This window comes from Rhipicephalus microplus, chromosome X, assembly GCF_043290135.1.
Source record: "Rhipicephalus microplus isolate Deutch F79 chromosome X, USDA_Rmic, whole genome shotgun sequence".
NCBI lineage: Eukaryota > Metazoa > Arthropoda > Arachnida > Ixodida > Ixodidae > Rhipicephalus > Rhipicephalus microplus.
Window position 1 is genome coordinate 439,159,858 of NC_134710.1, and position 20,851 is coordinate 439,180,708.

At 45.1% G+C, this 20,851-nt stretch overlaps 1 protein-coding gene across 5 annotated transcripts in view; it reads left to right on the forward strand.

Annotated features, from left to right (window-relative positions):
• LOC119160896 (uncharacterized) overlaps positions 1-20,851 on the forward strand; it is a 493,888-nt gene that overhangs the window by 180,475 nt on the left and 292,562 nt on the right. For all 5 annotated transcript variants that reach the window (XM_037413166.2, XM_037413167.2, XM_075880528.1 and 2 more), the window contains one exon: positions 6,054-6,219. In XM_037413166.2, the coding sequence (XP_037269063.1) occupies positions 6,054-6,219 (166 nt within the window). The remainder of the gene's footprint in view (positions 1-6,053; positions 6,220-20,851) is intronic.

Below are 20,851 nucleotides of genomic sequence, written 5' to 3' on the forward strand. Positions count from 1 at the left end.
GAGGGAGTTGTCATCCAAGCAGTTCTTTAAATAAACTAATTACTTACTATTTGTTCATTGTACGTATCACCTCACCATCAGCTCCACAAACAGGACCTAGAATTACTACCATAAGAGCTCCCAGATCCCCATTTGCTTCTTGGCGATTTTAATGCGCACGATGCCCTTTTGGGCAATTCTCGCTGCGATGGTCAAGGAAGCTTTATCTAACAGCTTGTTTTTTTCGCTAAGCTACGCATTTTTCATACAAAGGAGTCCATGTATTTTAGAATCACAAACAATTCATACTCGTCCATAGACCTTTGCATTTCATCACCATTGCTTTAACCATATTTTAAATGAAATGTTCTTAAAAACCCTTACAGAAGCCTCCATTTCTCGATGATCCTCAGTGCGCCAAACGAGAATGAGCTTATTCCCCAGGCCCCTCGGTGGAAGCTTGACTCTGCAGACTGGGAACGGTTCCTTACTGATACTTACGTGACGTGCGCTGAAATGTCTGGTCTGACAATAATTGATTGATTGATATGTGGGGTTTAACGTCCCAAAACCACTGATGATTATGAGAGACGCCGTAGTGGAGGTCTCCGGAAATTTCGACCACCTGGGGTTCTTTAACGTGCGCCCAAATTTGAGTACACGGGCCTACAACATTTCCGCCTCCAACGAATATGCAGCCGCCGCAGCCGAGATTCGAACCCGCGACCTACGGGTCAGCAGCCGAGTACCTTAGCCACTAGACCACCGCAGCGGGGCAGGTCTGATAATAGAAGATGCCATGAAGTACTTCACAGCTGTTCCGGTTGATGCTGGTTCTCAATGTATTCCAGAAGCGAGTAGCTCCGGCTCTAAATGACGTGTTCCCTGGTGAAAGAATGAGCCTATAAAGGCGTGGAACAAACAAAATAAAGCGTGGCGGTTATTGCGAGGTTCTCCAACCGTGGAGAAACTTACATATTTCAAGGGTGTAAAATCTCAAGAGAGGAGGACACGCCGGCAGGCTCGAAGAGAGAGCTGGCAAAAGTTCTTATCAAGAATAAACTTGTATACAGACGAAAGCAATACCGAGAACAGGGTAACAGGATACATGACTGAGGAACACACACACCCACACCCTTTGATTGATATGCAGGGCAATATGCTGGAGGACCAATCAAACAACTTGGACGCCTATTTCGGAGGCGTGTCCAGCAAATTGCATTACTCTAAAAATTTCAAACGTTACAAATCAAGAATAGAGGGACAGAAACTAGAACGACAGTGTACAAAATGCGAAGAATACAATAAACCTTTTGGCCTGGTAGAGTTGCAGGCATCGCTAAACTAATGCAACAAATCATTTCCCGGTTACGACAGTGTAGCTTATCAAATGCTGGTGCACTTGCCTCTCGAAACACAGAAATATCTACTTTCCCTAGATTTTGCAGCCCTTGCGACATAATGCCCCATTATTCATCATCACCACCCCGGAAAGGCGTTTTTCCCGGGCTAATATCCTAGAGTATTACAATTTTTTCGGCACCTAAGAGGCTTTGCTTTATGAAAAATCAATACAGATTTCCTTGCGGCCTTGTGCTACAAGCGGGTGCTGGTCTTTCCATTTCAGCATTTTCAGCTCCTTATTCCAAAATATAACTTCTTTCCTTTGTTGCTGACAACAAGAAAAGCAGCGTAAACCTCCGAAACTTTGAAGTAAACAGCGCTTTTGTGTGTGTTTTAGATAAATCATGAATCCATTCCCACCGTCGTTGTTCTCATTTGTAAGCACTTTAACTATCTGGCATTTGTTTTGGCAGCCCCATAACGGTACTGTGGCCAATGAGGTAGTGAGGCGACATTTGTCACAACAGTAGTGCGAACACTATGTTTTATATAATATATAAAGCGAACTAGTGACATCTCAGAGGAGTACGCGTAATCATTACACTGATCTGGCAGACATTGTCAGTAGCCTTGTTGGGTGCCAAGAGATATTGTCGCCTGCTTTCTACAAGACAGGCATGCATGCCTATATACTTTAGGTGGTGACCAGCTGACTCTCGTATGGTGGATTGTCATTGTTCCCGCTGAAATTGTCTTGCTCAAGGTCCTCAAGTATTAGCACGTACGGCACATCCCAGTTTTTTGCTAGTGTGCTTGGTTAGCTACTTTGTAGGTGTCATTTTTATTACCGCCGAGTAATCTCCTCCAGTATTGCTCTGGCAGTGATTCACACACCATAATGCTCATTGCAGGAAAGAGTTGTAGAACTGTGTTTCCAGCAAAATGTGGAACAATATGTAGGGTTGTATGTTTGGTGAGTTCAACGCTCCAAAGGCATTGTTATGAATGGCGTATCAAAACCAAACCACAGCTAGTTAAAAAACTACACAGACACGGGCGCCAGTCTCGCAAAGAATTTTTACTCGTGTGGACACATATATATACAAGCACGTGGTCCGCATAACATGTGATACAACAGAAAAATTGTGTAATATTATTCTATTGAAGTATGATACCTCCTTTTATTACAAGGCGATAGACGAAACGCTGATACATGAGTTAGTGTTAGAAATGTGTAAAGCCTCTGGTATTTCCCGAGTAGTCTGGTCGTTACTTCTAGCGATGATAGTAGTTTCTTCAAATGGAAGGACGCACCCGCACTCTCTGCAGTGCACGCCTACATGCGATAGGGCATCGGTGCGAACGTTGGCCTAATGTTCCCTGAATCTCCGATTGACACACCTACCAGTTTGTCATATGTATAGCGTCACAAAAAGAAATCCCGTACACAACCCCCGTGGCGCATTCAACAGCTTTTGAACGCTGCCTGAAGCCGCATCCTGCAGTCTCTTTCTCATTTCTTTCTTTCAATTTTTTCGCTTGCACGTGCGCCAATATGTTGCAGCTTATTACGCCCAGAAAATACCACCCTCACACCAAGCCGGCGTGCATGTTCTTCAATCCATGGGACATCTTATGCACACATGGTACAACAGCTGTTTTCTTGTTATCTTCCTGCTTAATTTTTTTTCTCCGTTGCCTTCATGCTGTAGTGATCTTATTATTTTTAACACACTCTGGTTACATGCCACTGGTATCCAGCGTGCACGAGCCTACCTACTCATTGGAAAACGCTTCCCCTAATCTTATGACGATTCGTCTTCTGGAGGGAGCTCTCAGCAAGAGGAGCTTGTTTCATCCTTGGCTATTTTAGAATGAGCTGACGAGAAGTTCAGAGGCCTTTTTTGATCGTGGCCAATATTCCAAACAAAGATGTTCAGGCATCACGAAAATTACCAGATCAAGACATCTTAATTTTTGCTGCTCCAAAAACTCGTGTGTGACTCGAGGACCATAGCTTCCTGCATGAACAGTTCTAAAACTGCATGGATTGATATTGGATCTCAGCTTTCACCGATGAGGACTAAATAATCATCTACGTACCAAAAAAAACTAATGTCATGACCTTAAATACACCGCTCAATACCCTTGTGTACACAAGCAAGGAAAACATTGCTAAGAATTGGGGCTATCCTAGACCCCATACAATACCTTTTTTTCGTATAAACCACTTCTCTTGGAAACCAATAACAGTATATTTCAAATAGAACGTTCAAATTCCCAAGAAAGATGCTACAGAAATGCCGCAGTTGATAAAAACTTAAATTTGTCATCATACACTGTTATGTCCGGTGTTGTCGTCGGCCCATAGACGTACGCGTTGGTCGCGGTAGTCCAAAAAGCTCAGACAGCCTCGAACGGTTAAAAACAAGTTTATTCCTATTCGGATGGAGGCGGCGGCCCATCTGCCGGGGGAAACGACGGTGGCTCGTTTCCGCCGAGCGGGGGAAGGGGAGGAGTCAACATCTGGAAGCAGTTTCAGCAACCGGTCCTTCGCGGGTTCAAAGGCTTGCTCGTGACACAGGGGTGCTTGGAACACAACATACACCTTAATGCATTTTTATACACATGCCACCAATCGTTCCTGTGGTATCGAATGTTACAAATCTTGCACGTCCACAGTAAACGTGGCGTACCGACCCGGTTCACATCTTCTTAGTTGATCTACCATGCCTTTTTTATATTGATATCAGGAAATAATCTGACCCACCAGGTTTCTTAGGAAATTTTGATGGTACTTCGAAACCAGCAGCTGCCATGAACCCTTCACAGGAACAATTGTTTGAAACAGCATCCCTTTCTTGTGGGTCTCAACTGTAAAAAACACTTTTAATTGCCCCAGAAACACCAGGTTTCTTAGGCAATTTTGAAGTACCTTCGTAATTGCCTAAGAAACCTGGTGGTCCCAGATCCTTTCTTGATATAGAATTGATATAACAGGAGCGATTGATGGTATGCGTAAACAGATGCATTGCGGTGTGTAATGATGAATTTCATTTTGTTACAAACTGCGGCATTTCTGTGGCATCTTTCTTGGTAATTTTAACGTGCTATTTGAGATTTACAGTTATTTGTTTTCAAGGAAAAAGATTTATACAAAAAGAAGGTGTTTGTATATGGTCTAGGATCGCCCCCATTCTTAGCAATATTTTTCTAGGTTATGTAGACAAGGGTATTGGGTGGTGCGTTGAAGCTCAGGACAATAAAATATTTTGGTATGCAGAAAATTATCTCGCCCTCATGGATGAAAGTCGAGGTTCAATCTCTGCATGGAATTTTAGAACTGTTCAAGCAGGAAGGTATGGGCCTCAAGCTTACACACGAGGTTGCAGTGCAGCAAAAAATAAGATTTGTTGATCTGGCAATTTTCTTGATGCCTCAACATCTTTGTTTGGAATATTGGCCACGATCCAAAAAAGAAGGCCTTCTGAACTACTCCTCAGCCCACTCCGAAATAGTCAAGGATGCAATACCTCCTTTTCCTTGAGAGCGGCCCTCCTGAATACAAACCGTCATCGGATTAAGGAAAGCGTTTTCAGACAAGTAGGTAGGCTCGTGCGCGCTGCCTACCCGGGACATGTAACCGGAGTGTGTTAGAAGATGATAAGATCACTAAAACATGAAGGCAACAGAGACAAAGAAAACATTAACCTGGAAGATAACAAGAAAACAGCTGTAGTACCTTATGTGCATAAGATTGAAGATAAATTGAAGAACGTGGCCAGCCGGTTTTGCTTGAGGGTAGTATTTTCAGTACGTAATAAGCTGCAACAAATTGGCACACGTGTAAGCAAAAAATTGAAAAAAAGAAACGAGAGAGAGACTGCAGGCTGCGGCGTGAGGCAGCGTTCAAACGCTGTTGACTTTGCCACGGGCATTTTGTACGTGTTTCCTTTTTCTTGTGAGGCTATACATATGGGACAAACTGGTGGGTGTATCAATCTGAGATTGAGGAAACATGAGGCCAATGTTCGCACCGATGCCCTATGACATGAAGGCGCGTACTCCAGAGAGTGTTGGTGTGTCTCTCAATTGGAAAAACTCACATCATCGCTAGGAGTAACAATCAGACAACTCAGAAAATCATATAGGCTTTGCACATGTTTAACACTAATTCATATATCAGCGTTTCATCTATCGCCTTGCAAGAAAAGGAGGTATCTTATTTGTATAGAAAATTATGACAAATATTTCGTGCTTTGTCACATGTTTTTCGGACCACGTGCCAGTATATATGTTTGTGTCGACGTGAATAAACATTAATAGCAAGTCTGGCGCCCATGTCTTTCTGGTTTTCTTCATCTGTGTTTCATGCGTTTTTCATTCGTCGTTCATAACTATGAACAAACACCAACTCGCCCAACTGTCAGTGCTCCATAGGCAGTCAATATAAAACTTGAAGGGTTAGCCTTAAAATAAATATACAACTATTGCACTATTTGTCCGCATCGACTGCAATGCAAAAGGGCGCATAAAACAGTGTTAAGATATTTGCTTATATTTCGTGCTTTTTTGCTTTTTTTCCAACTGGTTCTCTGCCTCATAGCGTAGGCTAGAAGGTGAAACAAATGGGCTAGGATGGTGAGGCATCACCTTTACATTATTCCACCAACACTGTGCAGAGGTTTTATACAGTGCATTTGCTCTATTTGTTCTCTTTTTCGTTCCAGACTTCGACAGCTATCGTGTAACTGGGCATTTGCATGCTTCTGTCGATCCTCAACCCATACAATTCGCTGGCAGTAGCTTTGTTTCTTTCGCAAGAAGCATAGACAATGCTTTGAATCGCCAGCAGCCAAATGACCTAGCTGGTTGGAGCTATTCTGGACTAACAAAGTAAGTTATTTAACCTACCTTTCCTTTATAATTGAAGAAATGTTCGTTTGTTGAACATTACCAGTTTGTTTCCCCCAAGAGCAATCTTCATTGGTCTTTAGAAAAATATGATTTATGCAGTGGCTTATTTTTCATGAAAACAAGTATTGTCTGGCACGAGGTGTCATATTGAAAGACTAAATAGCTGGCGGGTAGCCATTAAGCTTGACACTTGCGTATTCCTAAACATAGCACCGGTACATTATGCATTTCAACTCCATACAGTATGTGTGGGCACTGGCTGGAACTTGGACTGTTTTCCCTAAATACAGGCATTACTGCCACAGCTGTTCATGCAGCTTACCGTTATGAACGCTTGCTATTTTGGCTCACTGTCTGTTCCTATCGAGTACTTACAGACTCAACAAAATAAAGGAGGGCAATTCTAAACACCACTATTGGTGTAGTAATTATTCCTGTATTACATTGCAGAAGATAGTGCTCCCAATGTAAGCGCTCCCGTGAATACTATTTAGAGGTTTAGAAACTGCAAAAGTGAACAAAGTTAGGCTGTTGTCACTGCATTACGAAAGAGAAAACCACCGCTAAGAATACAATTACAAGAAAGAACGAAAGTTCTTTCTTTCTTGTCCTCGTCTCTTAAGCACTGCTTTTTCCCCCTACGTTACTGCAAATTGGGCTCACATCACCAGCGATATTTCGAAGGTCCTCATAAACGATAGTGTGACATTGAGAATCTCTTTTTGCTCTTTGAAGATTGTACCTATTGAGTATATTCATACATAATTTTGTGTCAGGCGTCATGAATTGTTAGGCCCACGGAATGGATTTTGCTCTCTCTTAGTAGAGTACCAAGTACTCCAAATAATTAACAAGTTTTTCTAAGCACGCATCTCGTGAAATCACTAGTGTTATTTGTTAGCTGTTTTGTGAGGCATTTCAGGTCTGTATCTGAAGCATAGAGGCCTTTCACTGCCGTGGGCTCTTATGATATAAATTGGTGCTTCCATGCTGCTTTATGTGATCTACTTTCAATGCATCGCCTCTGTAGCTGTTGTGTTGCTGCATGCGTTGCGTCTCTTCTTAAGCTCCGCCATGTTGGCGATTCGTTGGAGAAGTGTGCTACGTAAATATTGGTGAAGATAATCAGTGTACAAAGTTCTGTGAATAACGCCGTACTCGCCTACACAATTTTGTTCGTCAACATGACTTTAGCAGGGCGTGCCAATGTGTACAACGATGGTAACAAGGGTGCAGCGGTGAAGCATTGGTTTCAGAAGTATTTCTCGTTTGAGGGGAGTTTGGCTGTCTCCAAGCTACGGCCATCTTGCACTCTGTGAACCGTGATTGAGCGGTGGGCTTAGACAGCAACTAATTTTCGTGTAATCGCTCAAAAATAATACTACAACGTATCTGTAGCAAGATATAGGAGCCAATATCCTCATTAGTCGTAGTGGCACAATGGTAAACGAGCCTGCAATGTTGTTCTACACAAAAGTGTTTTAAAGAGGGGTTCACCACGGCTCCACTGACTTATTTTCCTCCTCGATACGACGTCGTAGAATATATGCTAACAAATTGCAAAGGAAGAATACAATGACATGAAGTACCACTGCTGTGTGTACAACTTTCTACCTCCTACTCCAACGCGCGTGGCGTGAATCCACAAGACTACAAAACACACGTTATCAAGCTTGCTAAAGTAAGCTATTTATATACATCATATACCATTTGGCGATCCTCAGAGCTCCGCAACTTCACTGCGTTTTCGCCTTCAGTGGCGAGATGGCGTAAATGCCTCGCATTGAGCATTTATAAAGACCATTACTTTTTGCGTTTTGATGAGCTCCTCCACCAGCGAAGGTGCATATCAGGCTCGTGATTTTGCGGAGCACGAACATCCCTTAGCTTGCTCCCGCGACCATGTTTACAAAAGGAGCACATGCTGACATACTATAAAGTAAATTGTAGCAGTTGTTCGGGCTAGTTCTGTGTATACCTGTGCTTTTGTTCCATGCGTCTCTCTTTCTATAAAAGCAGCACTTTAAATTTCACGATATGAAAGTTTTAGTCCGTGCTCGCTTAGTGTATATTCACTTCGTGAATGCTTTCGGCTGAAGGTGCGAGCCCAGAATTTCAAGATCCTTGCCTTTCATCGCGTGACATTACATTTTGTTGCTATGGCATACATTCCTTTGCCCTTCTGGAGAAACAGTGCGCAAAAAACTCTCAACTGCCTCTGTGAAGAAATGTTTCAAACTCATGGTATACTGATTCCTAAACGGGGGATTAGCAACGTTTTTTTCAACTACTTTATGTAGCAGTAGAGTGTATGTAGTGTTAAGGAGATACTGAAGTTAAACAGCAAACTAGTTTGTACTGATAGATTTTACTTTGTAAATATAGCTTCCTCAACTTTATTACTCTATAGTAATTAGATCAGGAAATTGATGCCTAAACTTCCACTCGTAAATTTGCCGCATGAATATCTTATGTCAAAATCACAAGTCCGAAAATTGTCTTTCGCATTTCGGCCACCTTGACAAAACGATGTTTTGTAAAACTTGCTGTAGCTCTTTCAGCAGGCTGTAGTTCACTTTTACTCATTAGGTACAACGTTGGGTCTACTGGACGCTGTAAATATTTATGACGTTCTCGCGCTCAAGTGGGCTCACTTTTTTTTAGTGAAATAGTAATTTTTATCTGACAAATACTTGTGTACAGTTTATTGTTTTTTATACTGTAGCGCTCAAAGAAGTACACGTGCCCTGAATCTAATGGGAACCGATGAGAACTATTTTTTTCAGTGGTGAGTGGGTGACTTAAAAAAGAACGAACATGTGAGAGATTGTTTGACACTCAGTCTGTGAAGCGCAGTTCTTCCTGGCGTGTACGCGTCGATACGTTGGGAACCGAGACAAGGCTTATAATGGCAATCCTGTGCATGGATGCCATGAAGGCTACAGCGCAAGCGACAAACACCTGTATATACTTGAACTGCCACCTTCTTATACCGCTGACACAAAACTCTGCCTTTTCCAAGCGGAAGCTCAAATCGCAGCGCGGCGCATTGCTATCAAGCGGACAAATTAGTACAACGTGATTGCCAGCCTCCTGCTTGAGATGGTGACCAAAATGTGTGACGTTCTCATGCCTTCACCAGCGAAGGATGTGTAGAAATATCCATGCGTTTCCACGATGTGAATCATGACTAAAAAGAATGCGCGGCCGCGCTGGATTGTTCGTCATCTTATAGCTTGGTAGCGCAAAATTGCCGAGGACAGAAAGGAACACAGAAATGAAAGACAAAGCACAAACACGCAACTAAGCTTTATTCAGAAGTTTTTCTACATATACACACCGCCAACTTGCGTACGCAGACGAAATTTGGCTATGAGGTACAATGTACTATAGTTTTTGTTTTGCGCCACATAACTGGCTGGGGCTATGACCTGTCAACTTGGGACTGCCTAAAAGAGCAGTGACATACTTCATGCATGTCCCCGTTTTGCGTCAACACGTGGTTATCGATCTCCTAATAACAATTTCGTAATAATGAGACAACGAGGGACAAATAATGTGTGTTATTCGATTAGTTTCACCAGTATAGTACTGAATTGAACAATCAAAAGTTACTCATGAGTAAACTTCGTAGAAAACAAATAGTTAAAGTTGATACATAAATGAAAATTCCGAAGAAGTAGAATTGCATTAGAACAAACTTAACAAGCAAACTGTTTTGTGTCTCCTCAGGAAAAACCTAACAAGCAAACCTTATTGTGTCTACTGAATTTGCGAAGAGCTATGCAGACGCTCCAGTTTCTGTGGCTCAGAGAAAAAGCTCCGAGCACAAGGATAATTTCAGAATTAGGAGAAATGCATCATTTCATGAATATAGTTGCTAAATGTTTTTGGCAGAAAGAAAATGTGTGGTCTGGTTTGCGCTCATTCTTCATCGTCATTAGACACAGCATGAACAAAGCGTGCATGTTGTTATGCAGATGTATAACGGCTACCTCGCTTTTCATAAGGGAACGGCATAATAGATGCTTCCTTACTTCAATAAAGTTACTCACTGTCGGGTAGCGCACAAATTGAAACCACATAGGAAGAAAACTGGACAAGAGTTGCTCTAAAAATGGAAAATTTTTTTAAATATCATTTATAGATCCAATATTGCTAATAGATTTTTAGTTATACTAGTGCTTGTCCGGTTCCCTCCTTTCCTGTTTTGAAGTTGTTCGCTAGCCGAGAAATTTCAACTCAACCGCCTTTCAGTTCTAACATTTACTACAGGAAAGTTACGGTGGGCGTGTAGTGGGCAACTTGCATGTCCTTGTGGACACACATGAGAAAACGACTTGACACGTCCTTCTATCGTTAGAGCGAGAAAAAACAGACTTGACTTCCTAATTATTGCGATAGAATTCATATAAATACACTCGGTGGGACTTTGCCACCGGCATCGGCATCTTACACCGTATATGTATACGTATATGTATTCGCAAGAAAAAAAAGGAAATCCAGAAAAAGGACTTTGCCGCGCGATATCAAGCTTGGAGCCTCCGCGTCGTGAGTGCGAGGCTCTAACCACTGAGCTACCGAGGCGTACCCCCCGTGAATGTTCAAACTGCAAGATAATTATATCTACCACTTACTGCTGTTGGCGGGCATATCAGGGGGGACTATCGTGTTTTCAGCCTTACCAGCAAGATGACGCTATGAGTGCGTGGCAGCTCTCATGTTCACGCGTACTTTGGCCCACGGAGAAAACTGCGCTATCTCTCGCGCACTTTTATCTCCCGTTGGAGAGCATTGTACGTCGTGGCTGGCGTTGAGCTGCACTGGAACGATCCTGTTGTAAGTAATGAGTGCACAAAGGTTACTGCCACTGTTACACAGCTTCAGTTTACGAAGAGGGCGTGCTTCTCAGACACATCAAAGTAAGAACTGAGACGCAGACGCTTATTCGTGTTCATCTGTACCTGTGAGTACGTTTTGTGCGTCATTTGAGCGGGCCAAACGCGTGGTATGCTCCGATCTGCTTCCCATTCTGCGCGTGACCTTCCCATTTGTTCCTAACACATTCGGTGCTTCGCCTTTGCGGCAAAGCACTGACTTTTTTTCGGACCCCTTGCGTAAGCAAAGCTGCCACGCCGCATAAGATCACGTCCGTTCAATTCCTCCTTCATGGAGCCATTTCAATGATGTCGGTGGCGCTCCATAGCTGCTCTGATAGAGGTAAGTACGATCTGTTATCCAGATCAGCGCTGCCAGGAAACTATGTGAGTTAAAATAGTGCCTGTACTGACCGTAACGCAAACATTTGGTTCTGGATTGAGCCACGTAACTGTAGGAGTAGTCTCAGATAGGCTGGCTTCAGGCGCTCCCACTGCTATAGTGTCAGGTTTGCCGTGAACCTCAACGAGATATGTCGACTAGTGTTTCTCGAGTACCGGAAAGAAGCCGAGGAAGTGTGAACGGATGGCAGATCGAATTGGTCCAAAGCGCACAAACACCTGTGTTGCGTTGTTCAGGTCGGATGTGATGTATGGCGTGCGTTATGAAAGACGTCGAGTCCGACAGGGTTTAAAATACCGGAAGAGGTCGCGAAGAAGATGTACATATTCATGAGTAGGCAGAGCTGCCGACGTTAGTTCTGAGGAGAAGTCGCTAGGTAGACGTAGCGGAGTACCGTAGACGAGCTCCGTGTTCGAGCACCCTAAGTCTAATTTCAAGGCGCACCGGATACCTATAATACCAGTGGCAGATGTTGAACCAATTGTGATGGCGTGACTTGAACAGTCTACGGCGCTTAAGTTGTCAAATTAATCGTTCTACGTGTCCATTGGTCGGGATGGTAGGCGGCCGTGAAAAGACAATTTGCACGAAGCAAGCGCAGAAATTCGTGAAAGATGGCATACCAGGTTTGCTGCCTTATGTCAGTCACTATCTTGGTAGGGCATTCGGAGAAAAGCTTAAATGGTGGCGTGGCGTTGCCCTCAGGATGGCGCTGAGGCGTAGGTAGCAGCCATAAATTCGCTCGGCTTGTGCCATGCATCACCCCAAAACAAAAATAAATGGCTAGAAGCAATTAACCGCCTGCGTGTTGATGCAGAGGCCTGGTACAAGAATGAAGGTGTCTAGATGACTTCCTCGATAGAACGGAGTCAGGGTTCACACTTGCGTGTTGAACACAACACGTGCCGAGGGCGGACCTCAGGGGAACCTCCTCGTGAATCCATCTGTATACTGCAGCTCGGCAGCTGACCCTCTTCCATACACCAGACCTGGCTTGTCGTCTTCGACATTAAAAATCAGGAGATCCTAACGAGTTTCATTGGCCGGATTGGTGTTAACCTACTACATGCAAGACACAGAGCTACACAACACCAAACGCAGTCTGTTCTAGCGGTGCAGGTCTACGTGGCTGGAATTAGCGAGGTTACAGAACTTGTGCTCACGGGAGCTAGACGCACGGTACTGTATCGATGCCATTTTCCCGCCAACCGCCAATATTGGCCTGCGGCACACCTGAATGTCTGCGGTGGTTTCGCGTTGCCTCTCGGTGCATTTCACCTGCATCTCAAAACTGAAGCCGGTAGCATGTTCTTTGCCAGCGTTGCCCGATTCGAGGACAGGCCCACACACTTTATTCTAGGACCCGAATATTTCCTGCCAGGTGAAGCTTGCGTCACCGTTGGCCATGATAGAGTCCACATCAGGTGCTCGACTCCGAGTATTACATTGGTGCAAAAATCTTAAGCCAATAGACCACTGCCGGAACTGTCTGTGGATACCAAAAGCCCCTTCTACGGATACTCAGACATACATAGGCAGACTTCCCGGCAGTCGCTTGCGGAGGGTGCAAATGTTTTACACGAAATCGCCAACCTGGAGGCAGTCGACACATACCGACCAGACGTGGGTGTATCACTTCTCTACCACGTGCGTCCAATGTATCACGGAAGATGTATTGCGTGCGTTCGATGCCAAAGTAGTGGCAAATCATTATGCAGGCAGGTGGATGCTTGGCTCTAGGACAGAGAAAAAGGGCCAGCCGCTTGTCTTATCAGCTGCCGCTCACCACCCTATGTCACAGAGTTACCAATGCTTTCACCCTAAAACAACCAGTGTCGCCCCCTCGACCCAAAGAGTTTGGGCAGCCCGGCAAGGCAGAGTGGAGCGTAAGCAAAACCGCCTGCCACGGCAGAGTAATTGCCGACCACCAGAGATCATTCCACTAACGATGACTCTTCAGGGTTCTGAGACGGCGGGCCTGCAAAGACCAAGTCTGCACAGCCAGTGTCATCCACCAGTGAACATTTCGGCACCACATAGATCCCCAAGGCACAGGCAACACCAGCCACCAGAGAGAGTATTGGGTAACGATGACAGCTTAGGATTGAGGGCCTGTGAGCCTTCGACGACCACTGTGGCAAAGCTATTGCCAGCCACCTGAACGCATTTTTGGAACTCTACAAGCACTTTTGCAGTGTGTTCGAGTATAAGGTAAATGAAGTGAACACCAGGCATGGGTGCCTGAGGGGTTTGGTGGAAGACAAAAAGAAAGAAACAGGGTAGATAGCTCTTTGCCTCACCTGTACACACACACACACACACACATATATATATATATATATATATATATATATATATATATATAGTCCAAAGATCCTCCGTGAGCGGTCACAACGTGGTTTATTTCGACGTTTCGGCCTAGAGTCTGGCCTTCATCAGGATTGAATCCTGATGAAGGCCAGACTCTAGGACGAAACGTCGAAATAAACCACGTTGTGACCGCTCATGGAAGATCTACTGTATGCAATGCTACGGCAACTCAACCACCATGCCTATATATATATATATATATATATATATATATATATATATATATATATATATATATATATATATATATATATACATATATATTGAAATACCAAGGTTCAGCTGACGCTTTCTTCAAGCAATAGCAAGAAGGCGCCGATGATGAAGAGGGCCGAAGCGAAGACTGATGATGGTTGTTGACAGATGAGGAAGATGAAGTCCAATGAATTCTTACACTAATTTCCCTGCCGATGGAAGCGGCCAGCCTGGCCGCGAATCACGCTGTGGAACGCATACAATAGGGCTTGAGACGTGAAACGTGCACAAGCTTTGTCCCGCGGCAGTGTTGGTCATTGGTGCATGAACAGGTGTGATATGGTAGTTCACCGGTGATGTCTGTTCGACAACTTTGTAGGGGCCAAGATAGCACGACTAAAGCTTCTCGCATAAGTCAGGCGTTCATGAAGGAGTCCACAGAACAGCGGTAGAGAACGATGCGATAAGTGGCATCGTAACGATGTTTGCGATCTTGTTGGCTAGCTTCGATGCTTACACGGGCGAGAACGGCATTGAGCAACAAGAGACAGAAACTGGTCGCAAACGAATGGTGAAGCGTTGACGGGGCCACAAAAGAATGAAATGTCAAGTGGTGATCTCGGTTGGCGTCCGTATACTAAGAAAAATAGAGAATAACCTGTGGTTCGTTGAATTGACTTATTGTATGCATACGTTACAAAGGGAAGGAGGGCATTTCAGTTGCGATGGTCTGATTGCATATACATAGACAGCATGTCGCACAGCGTGCGATGAAAACTTTCAGTTAAGCTATTGGTTTGTGGATGATAGCTAGATGTTGTTTTATGAACTGTTTTTGATGCTTGAAGAACTTCACTGAGCGTGCTTGAAAGAAATGCCTTGCCCCGGTCGCTCAAAAGAACACGAGGGGCTTAGTGACGGAGGTAAATAGCATTCAAGAAGAAAGTTAACACTTTGAAAGCAGTTCCTGAAGTTATCGAAGCCGTCTCAGCGTACCGAATCAAGTGAATAACCGTGGTGACTATGCATCTCTTGCCTTCTGATGTAGTTGGGAGGGGCCCGAAGAGGTAAATTCCGACGAAAGAAAAGGCTCTGCTGGGCAACGACGTGGTTATAGGGTCCCGACTTGAGCAGTAGTGGGCCGCTTGCGGTGTTGACAAAGTGCGCATGAGACAATATACTTAGCTATCATCGTGGAAAGACCTGGCCAGAACAATTGACTGCGGATGAGCTTGTAGGTTTTGTAGTAACCCAAGTGGCCTGACGTCGGGTCGACGTGTGAAGCACGCAGAACATCAGTGCGTAGTGCGCGTGGTACGACGGGAACCCATCGATGACCTTCAGGGTGGAAAATGTATCGATAGAGCACGTCGTCTTCAAACTTGAATAGCAGGAGTTGTTTCAGGAGACTGGCATTTGGGGAAGACGAGGCACCGGTAAGCCGACCGATGAGGTCAGTGCAGTAATAGTCGGCTCGCTGGTGAGTGGTAAGTACTGAAGGACGGGTGGATGACGGTAGGGAAGAAATGGATGATATCGACGAGGCGTCCTCCGCATAGCCAATTTGACAAGGGGATGTGACGTGCACCGAAGAGTACAGCAAAGGGCATCGTGACAAAGCGTCGGCATCTTGGTGTTGTGTTCCGGTCTTGAAGGTGACGTCAAAGTCACATAATTGTAACCGGAGAGTGCAGCGGTCAAGTCGCCCCGACAAGTTTTTGATTGTGAACAACCAGCAAAGAGCATGGTGGTTTTTCACAACAGTAAGATGTCGACCATGTAGATACGACTGAAATTTTTGGATGGACCAGACAAGAGCCAAGCACTCTTGTTCGTTTATCGAGTACCTCTTCTCTGCAGAGATCAGAGTGTGGCTTGCATAAGCGACAACTTTCTCGCGAAAGGCATGGTCGCGCTGGAGGAGTGTGGCGCCGATTACTTGTCCACTAGCGTCAATGTATAATAACGTAAGCGCCTTGTCATCGAAATAAAAAAAAGCACTGTTGGGGATGTCAGTGCGTGCTTGAATTCTTGAAATGAGGCCTCGCATCGATCATTCCAATCGAAGGAACCGGTGCAATCAAGAAGCTTGTGGAGAGGAGTGGCACTGGTGGCAAAGTTGCGATTGAATCGGCGAAAGTACGATGCATGTCCAAGAAAACTGCTTAGTTCTTTGGAACGAAAGGGGCGCAGAAAAATGAGGACTGCGGAAATTTTGTCCGGTTTGAGCTGGATGACATCTTTACTATCGATATGTCTTAGATCTTTTATAGCTGTGTTGCCGAAATGGAACTTTATGTTTAGTTGAAGTTGTCAATAACCAAGCACCCACCATGCTCCACCTTGCCCACAACCCACTTCGTACGCACAGATCGCTTCAATGCAACCCTCGCCGTCTCAAGTATCACCCTCTGTGCCTGATCATGACCATCTCGCCACTCTAGTTGCCCGTCCACCGAACCCTACCTACCATTCTTCCTGGCGGGCCCCACAGCCTGTTTGCTACTACTGTGGAATTCGATGACACATTTCCCGGTTCTGTCGACGTCTGTAGCAAGATCAACGTCGTGGTTATGCTGGTTTTAAACATGACGACACATGTGCTCGAGGTTACTACCATTATGCCGACAGTTCTGCCAACCACCGATCGCCGTCTGCTGAGCACATTTCCAACACGACCCACAATACACGTGCCTCCCGACCACGCTTTCCTTCGTCACTCCGACGCTCTGTTTCACCACTTCGCCCTGTCTCTCAACTGTCTGCCCAGCGATCGGAAAACTAAACAGTGCAGTTTTTGGAGAGAAAACTGCATCGGGGTGAAATGACCCAAGTCCTCCTGAAAGACCGTCAAACATGTTATTGGTGACTTTGCAACGTGTGCGGGTATTGGCTTTGTTGGACACGGGAGCATCTATTTCAGTTATGCGTGCCGACTTGTGTTCTCGATTGCGGAAAGTGAAGACTCCCTACCTTGGATCATCTTTGATTGGGGCTAATGGAACAATAATAGACCATCGGCCCAATGTACAGCGCGTGTCTTCATTGATGGTATTTGTTATCACATCACCTTCGCTGTCTTAATTTCGTGTGCTCATGAACTAATGTTAGGTTGAGACTTTCTCTCATCAGCATCTGCATTAATTTCTTGCTGTCAACGAGTAGTCAAGATGATCGAGACCGATTACTGCGACGAACGCGTCGTCGAGAAACCACTGCGTTTTTTCACAGCTTCCGGTTTCATACTGCTCCCGCGTCAGGAGCAACTCATCACTATCACTTCTCCGAATATTGGCAATGGTGACGTCCTTATCACCCCTTCAAAGCACTGTCCAGCTCGTGGCGTAGTACTCCCCTCAAGCCTGGCGCGGTTCAAAGGCAGAGCTGCGATAATCCTTTGCCTGAACACTACCCCGGAGCATGTCCTCCTACACCAAGGTTCTGCAATAATTATTGACAGATGAGAAAGATGAAGTGTAATGAATTCTTACAACACACACACACACACACACATATATGTATATATATATATATATATATATATATATATATATATATATATATATATGGTACATTTAAAGCAAGTTGTTCGGTATTCTATTGCTGCTGTTCCTGCATTGTGATATATATAATTATATATATATATATATATATATATATATATATATATATATAAATATATATATATATATATATAACGGAATGAAGTGTATACCTAAGGGCTCATTTTTAACACAATAATAATCAGACCTAACTGGACCAGGAATGTATAGGGGAAGTTATTAGAACCAATATAATCCAATATAATGTAAATGAGAAGGAAAAAAATGGGTGAACAAATGGCTTGCCGTGATCAGAAATGAAACCTACGACCTTCGAATAACGCGTTCAATGCTCTAACCACCGAGCCATCACGGCGGCTGTCCCCCCCGGCCACTTTATTGGGTTTATATGTGAATTTAAGCGTCAAGTGTCAGTCAGCGCCATTTTGAGCCAAGGCGGCGAGTGTGGAACACCCTTGTATGTGCCTGTGTTGCGTCACGTAGCACCTGAAGTTATTACGAGCCGGCACCTGACCAATAGTGCTCCGTATGCAACCTAATGGCACCAATTCTGCCAGTATGAGATACTTGTTAATAAATAAGGGAAGGAAGTGTATACTTAAGGGCTCGTTTTTCCGTGTATTGACACAATAATAATGACATCTAACAGACAATAATGCCAAGAAATGAATAGAGGAAGTTATTAGAACCAAGGTAATTTAAATAAGAAGAAAGAAAAATGGGTGCAAAAGTAACTTGCCATGAGCAGGAATCAAACTTTGACCTCTCACCGATTTTAGTTCTGTCTATTTACATTACATTGGTTCTAACATCTTCCCCTATACATTGCTTGGTATTATTGTCTGTTAGATATCATTTTTTGTGAAAGCACGGAAAACCTAGCCCTTAGGCATACACTTCTCTCCCTTATTCATCAACGAGGCTTTCGTACTGGCAGACTTGGTGCCGTTAGGTTGTATACGCAGGACTATTGGTCAGCTGCCCGTTCGTAATATGTTATCGTGCTACGTGACGCCACACGGGCTCATAAAAGGGTGTTCCACACTTGCCGCCATGGCTACAAATGGCGCTGACTGACACTCCCACGTTCAAATTCACATTTAAACTCAATAAAGTGGCTGGAGGAAAGCAGCCGTGAAAGCTCGGTGGTTAGAGCATCGAACGTGTTATTCGAAGGTCGTAGGCTCGATTCCTGCTCACGGCAAGCTATTTTTCACCCATTTTTCTTTCTTCGTAATTACAATACATTGGTTTTAATAACTTCCCCTATACATTCCTTGGCACTATTGTCTCTTAGATATCATATATATATATATATATATATATATATATATATATATATATATATATATATATATATATATTAATATATATATATATATATATATATATACAAATTGTAATGAATTAATGAATCTGAGTAACGGACGCTCTGCTGGCAACGAAGAAGACGATGATGATCGGTGGCTGCAGTAGTAGCTCGCGCACGCCGTTCGCCATTAGCCAGACCTGCCTGTTAAAGCTCATTTTGCCAAGCTGCGTCTGAACCTTTCTCGACGTACAACACCTCTATTTTAAGTGGTGGAGGAGCCGGGGTTCCCATCAACCTGGAACTTCGCTATCGGACGCTACCCTCACCGTTCACCATGACTGCTCCTGGCCCTTCTCAAGCTGCCTCACCAACGACAGTCTACTGTACTGGCGCGCCTCGGCAACGTGACCCACCAATTTTTCGCGGCAACGATGAACAAGACGTCGAGGACTGGCTCGTCGAGTACGAAATCGTAAGCGCTTCCAACAAGTGGAACGCCTGCGACCAGCTCACAAACGTGCGCTTTTACCTAGCTGATGTGGCCAGCCTCTGGTTCAAGAACCACCAAGGCGAAATTACCAACTGGTCCGCCTTCAAGACCACCATCTCCGCGGTCTCCGGCCGTCCCGCCGTGCGCCGGCTTCGCGCGGAACAGCGTCTCCGTAGTCGAGTCCAGCGCAGGGACGAGACCTTTACGAGTTACATTGAAGATTTCTTGTCCCTTTGCAAGCGCGTGGATGAATCTCTAACCGAACGCGACAAAATCAAGCACATCATCAAAGGAGTTGATGACGACACCTTCCAGATGCTCGTCGCTAGGAATCCACAGACCGTCACCGATGTTGTCCACCTCTGTCAGGAGTACGACGAGTTGCGTAAGCAGCGTGTCTCGACGCGCAGGGCCGCAGAAGATACGGCTGAAGTTTCCGCCCTCGTACACGACGTCGCTGCTGATCAGACCGTCTTACTCCCCCAAATCAAACAATTCATTCGTGAGGAAGTTGCGCGTCAGCTTTCTCTTGTGGCCGAAGCATCCGCGCCAGTGACCTCGTTAGACCCACGTCTACGCCAGGTCATTGAGACACAGGTCGCGCAAGCACTGCCTCCATCGCCACCTGTCCCTACGCCGCTGACCTACGCTGCCGTCGTTGCTAGACCCCCAGCCCCACCTGTCTCTGGCGCATACCGGGGCACCGGGTCCTCCTACCCTACGACGCTGCCTACATACACGGCACCCCATCCCGTTTCGCCCCCGGCACCTTCTGTCGTTAACCCATGGCGCACCTTGGATAATCGACCCATCTGTTTCGCATGCGGTTTCGTGGGACATATAGCACGCTACTGTCGCCGTCGCAACTTCCAGCCTCCAGACCATGGGAATTCTGCAAATTACCAGGCTGCCCAGAATCGCCGGCGACCATCTTCTCCTATCACCGACTCATTGTCCCCACGACGCCCCGTCGATTCTCGCCGGTCATTACCACCCCGTCGCCGATCTGTCTCCCCGATGCTTCGGCGCACGTGCCCCGCTCGAGAGGAAAACTGACAGCCGCAGTTCCGGAGGCAAGAACTGCGTCGTCGTCTAACTTTCTAAGACCTCCTCTTTGTCCGTCCAACGAAATTGATGTGCTAGTAGAAGGTGTTGCTGTACGTGCACTTGTCGACAAAGGCGCCGTCGTTTCTGTAATTAGTGAAAAACTGTGTCGCGATTTGAGAAAAGTTACAACGCCGCTTACGAATCTTGCTCTGCGTACAGCCACCTCCCATTTCATCGCGCCGACAGCTCAGTGCACAGCACGCGTTCTTATTCAAGATGTTTGGTACGCCGTCAACTTTGTTGTTCTCCCACGTTCATCTTACGACGTGATACTAGGATGGGATTTCCTTTCTA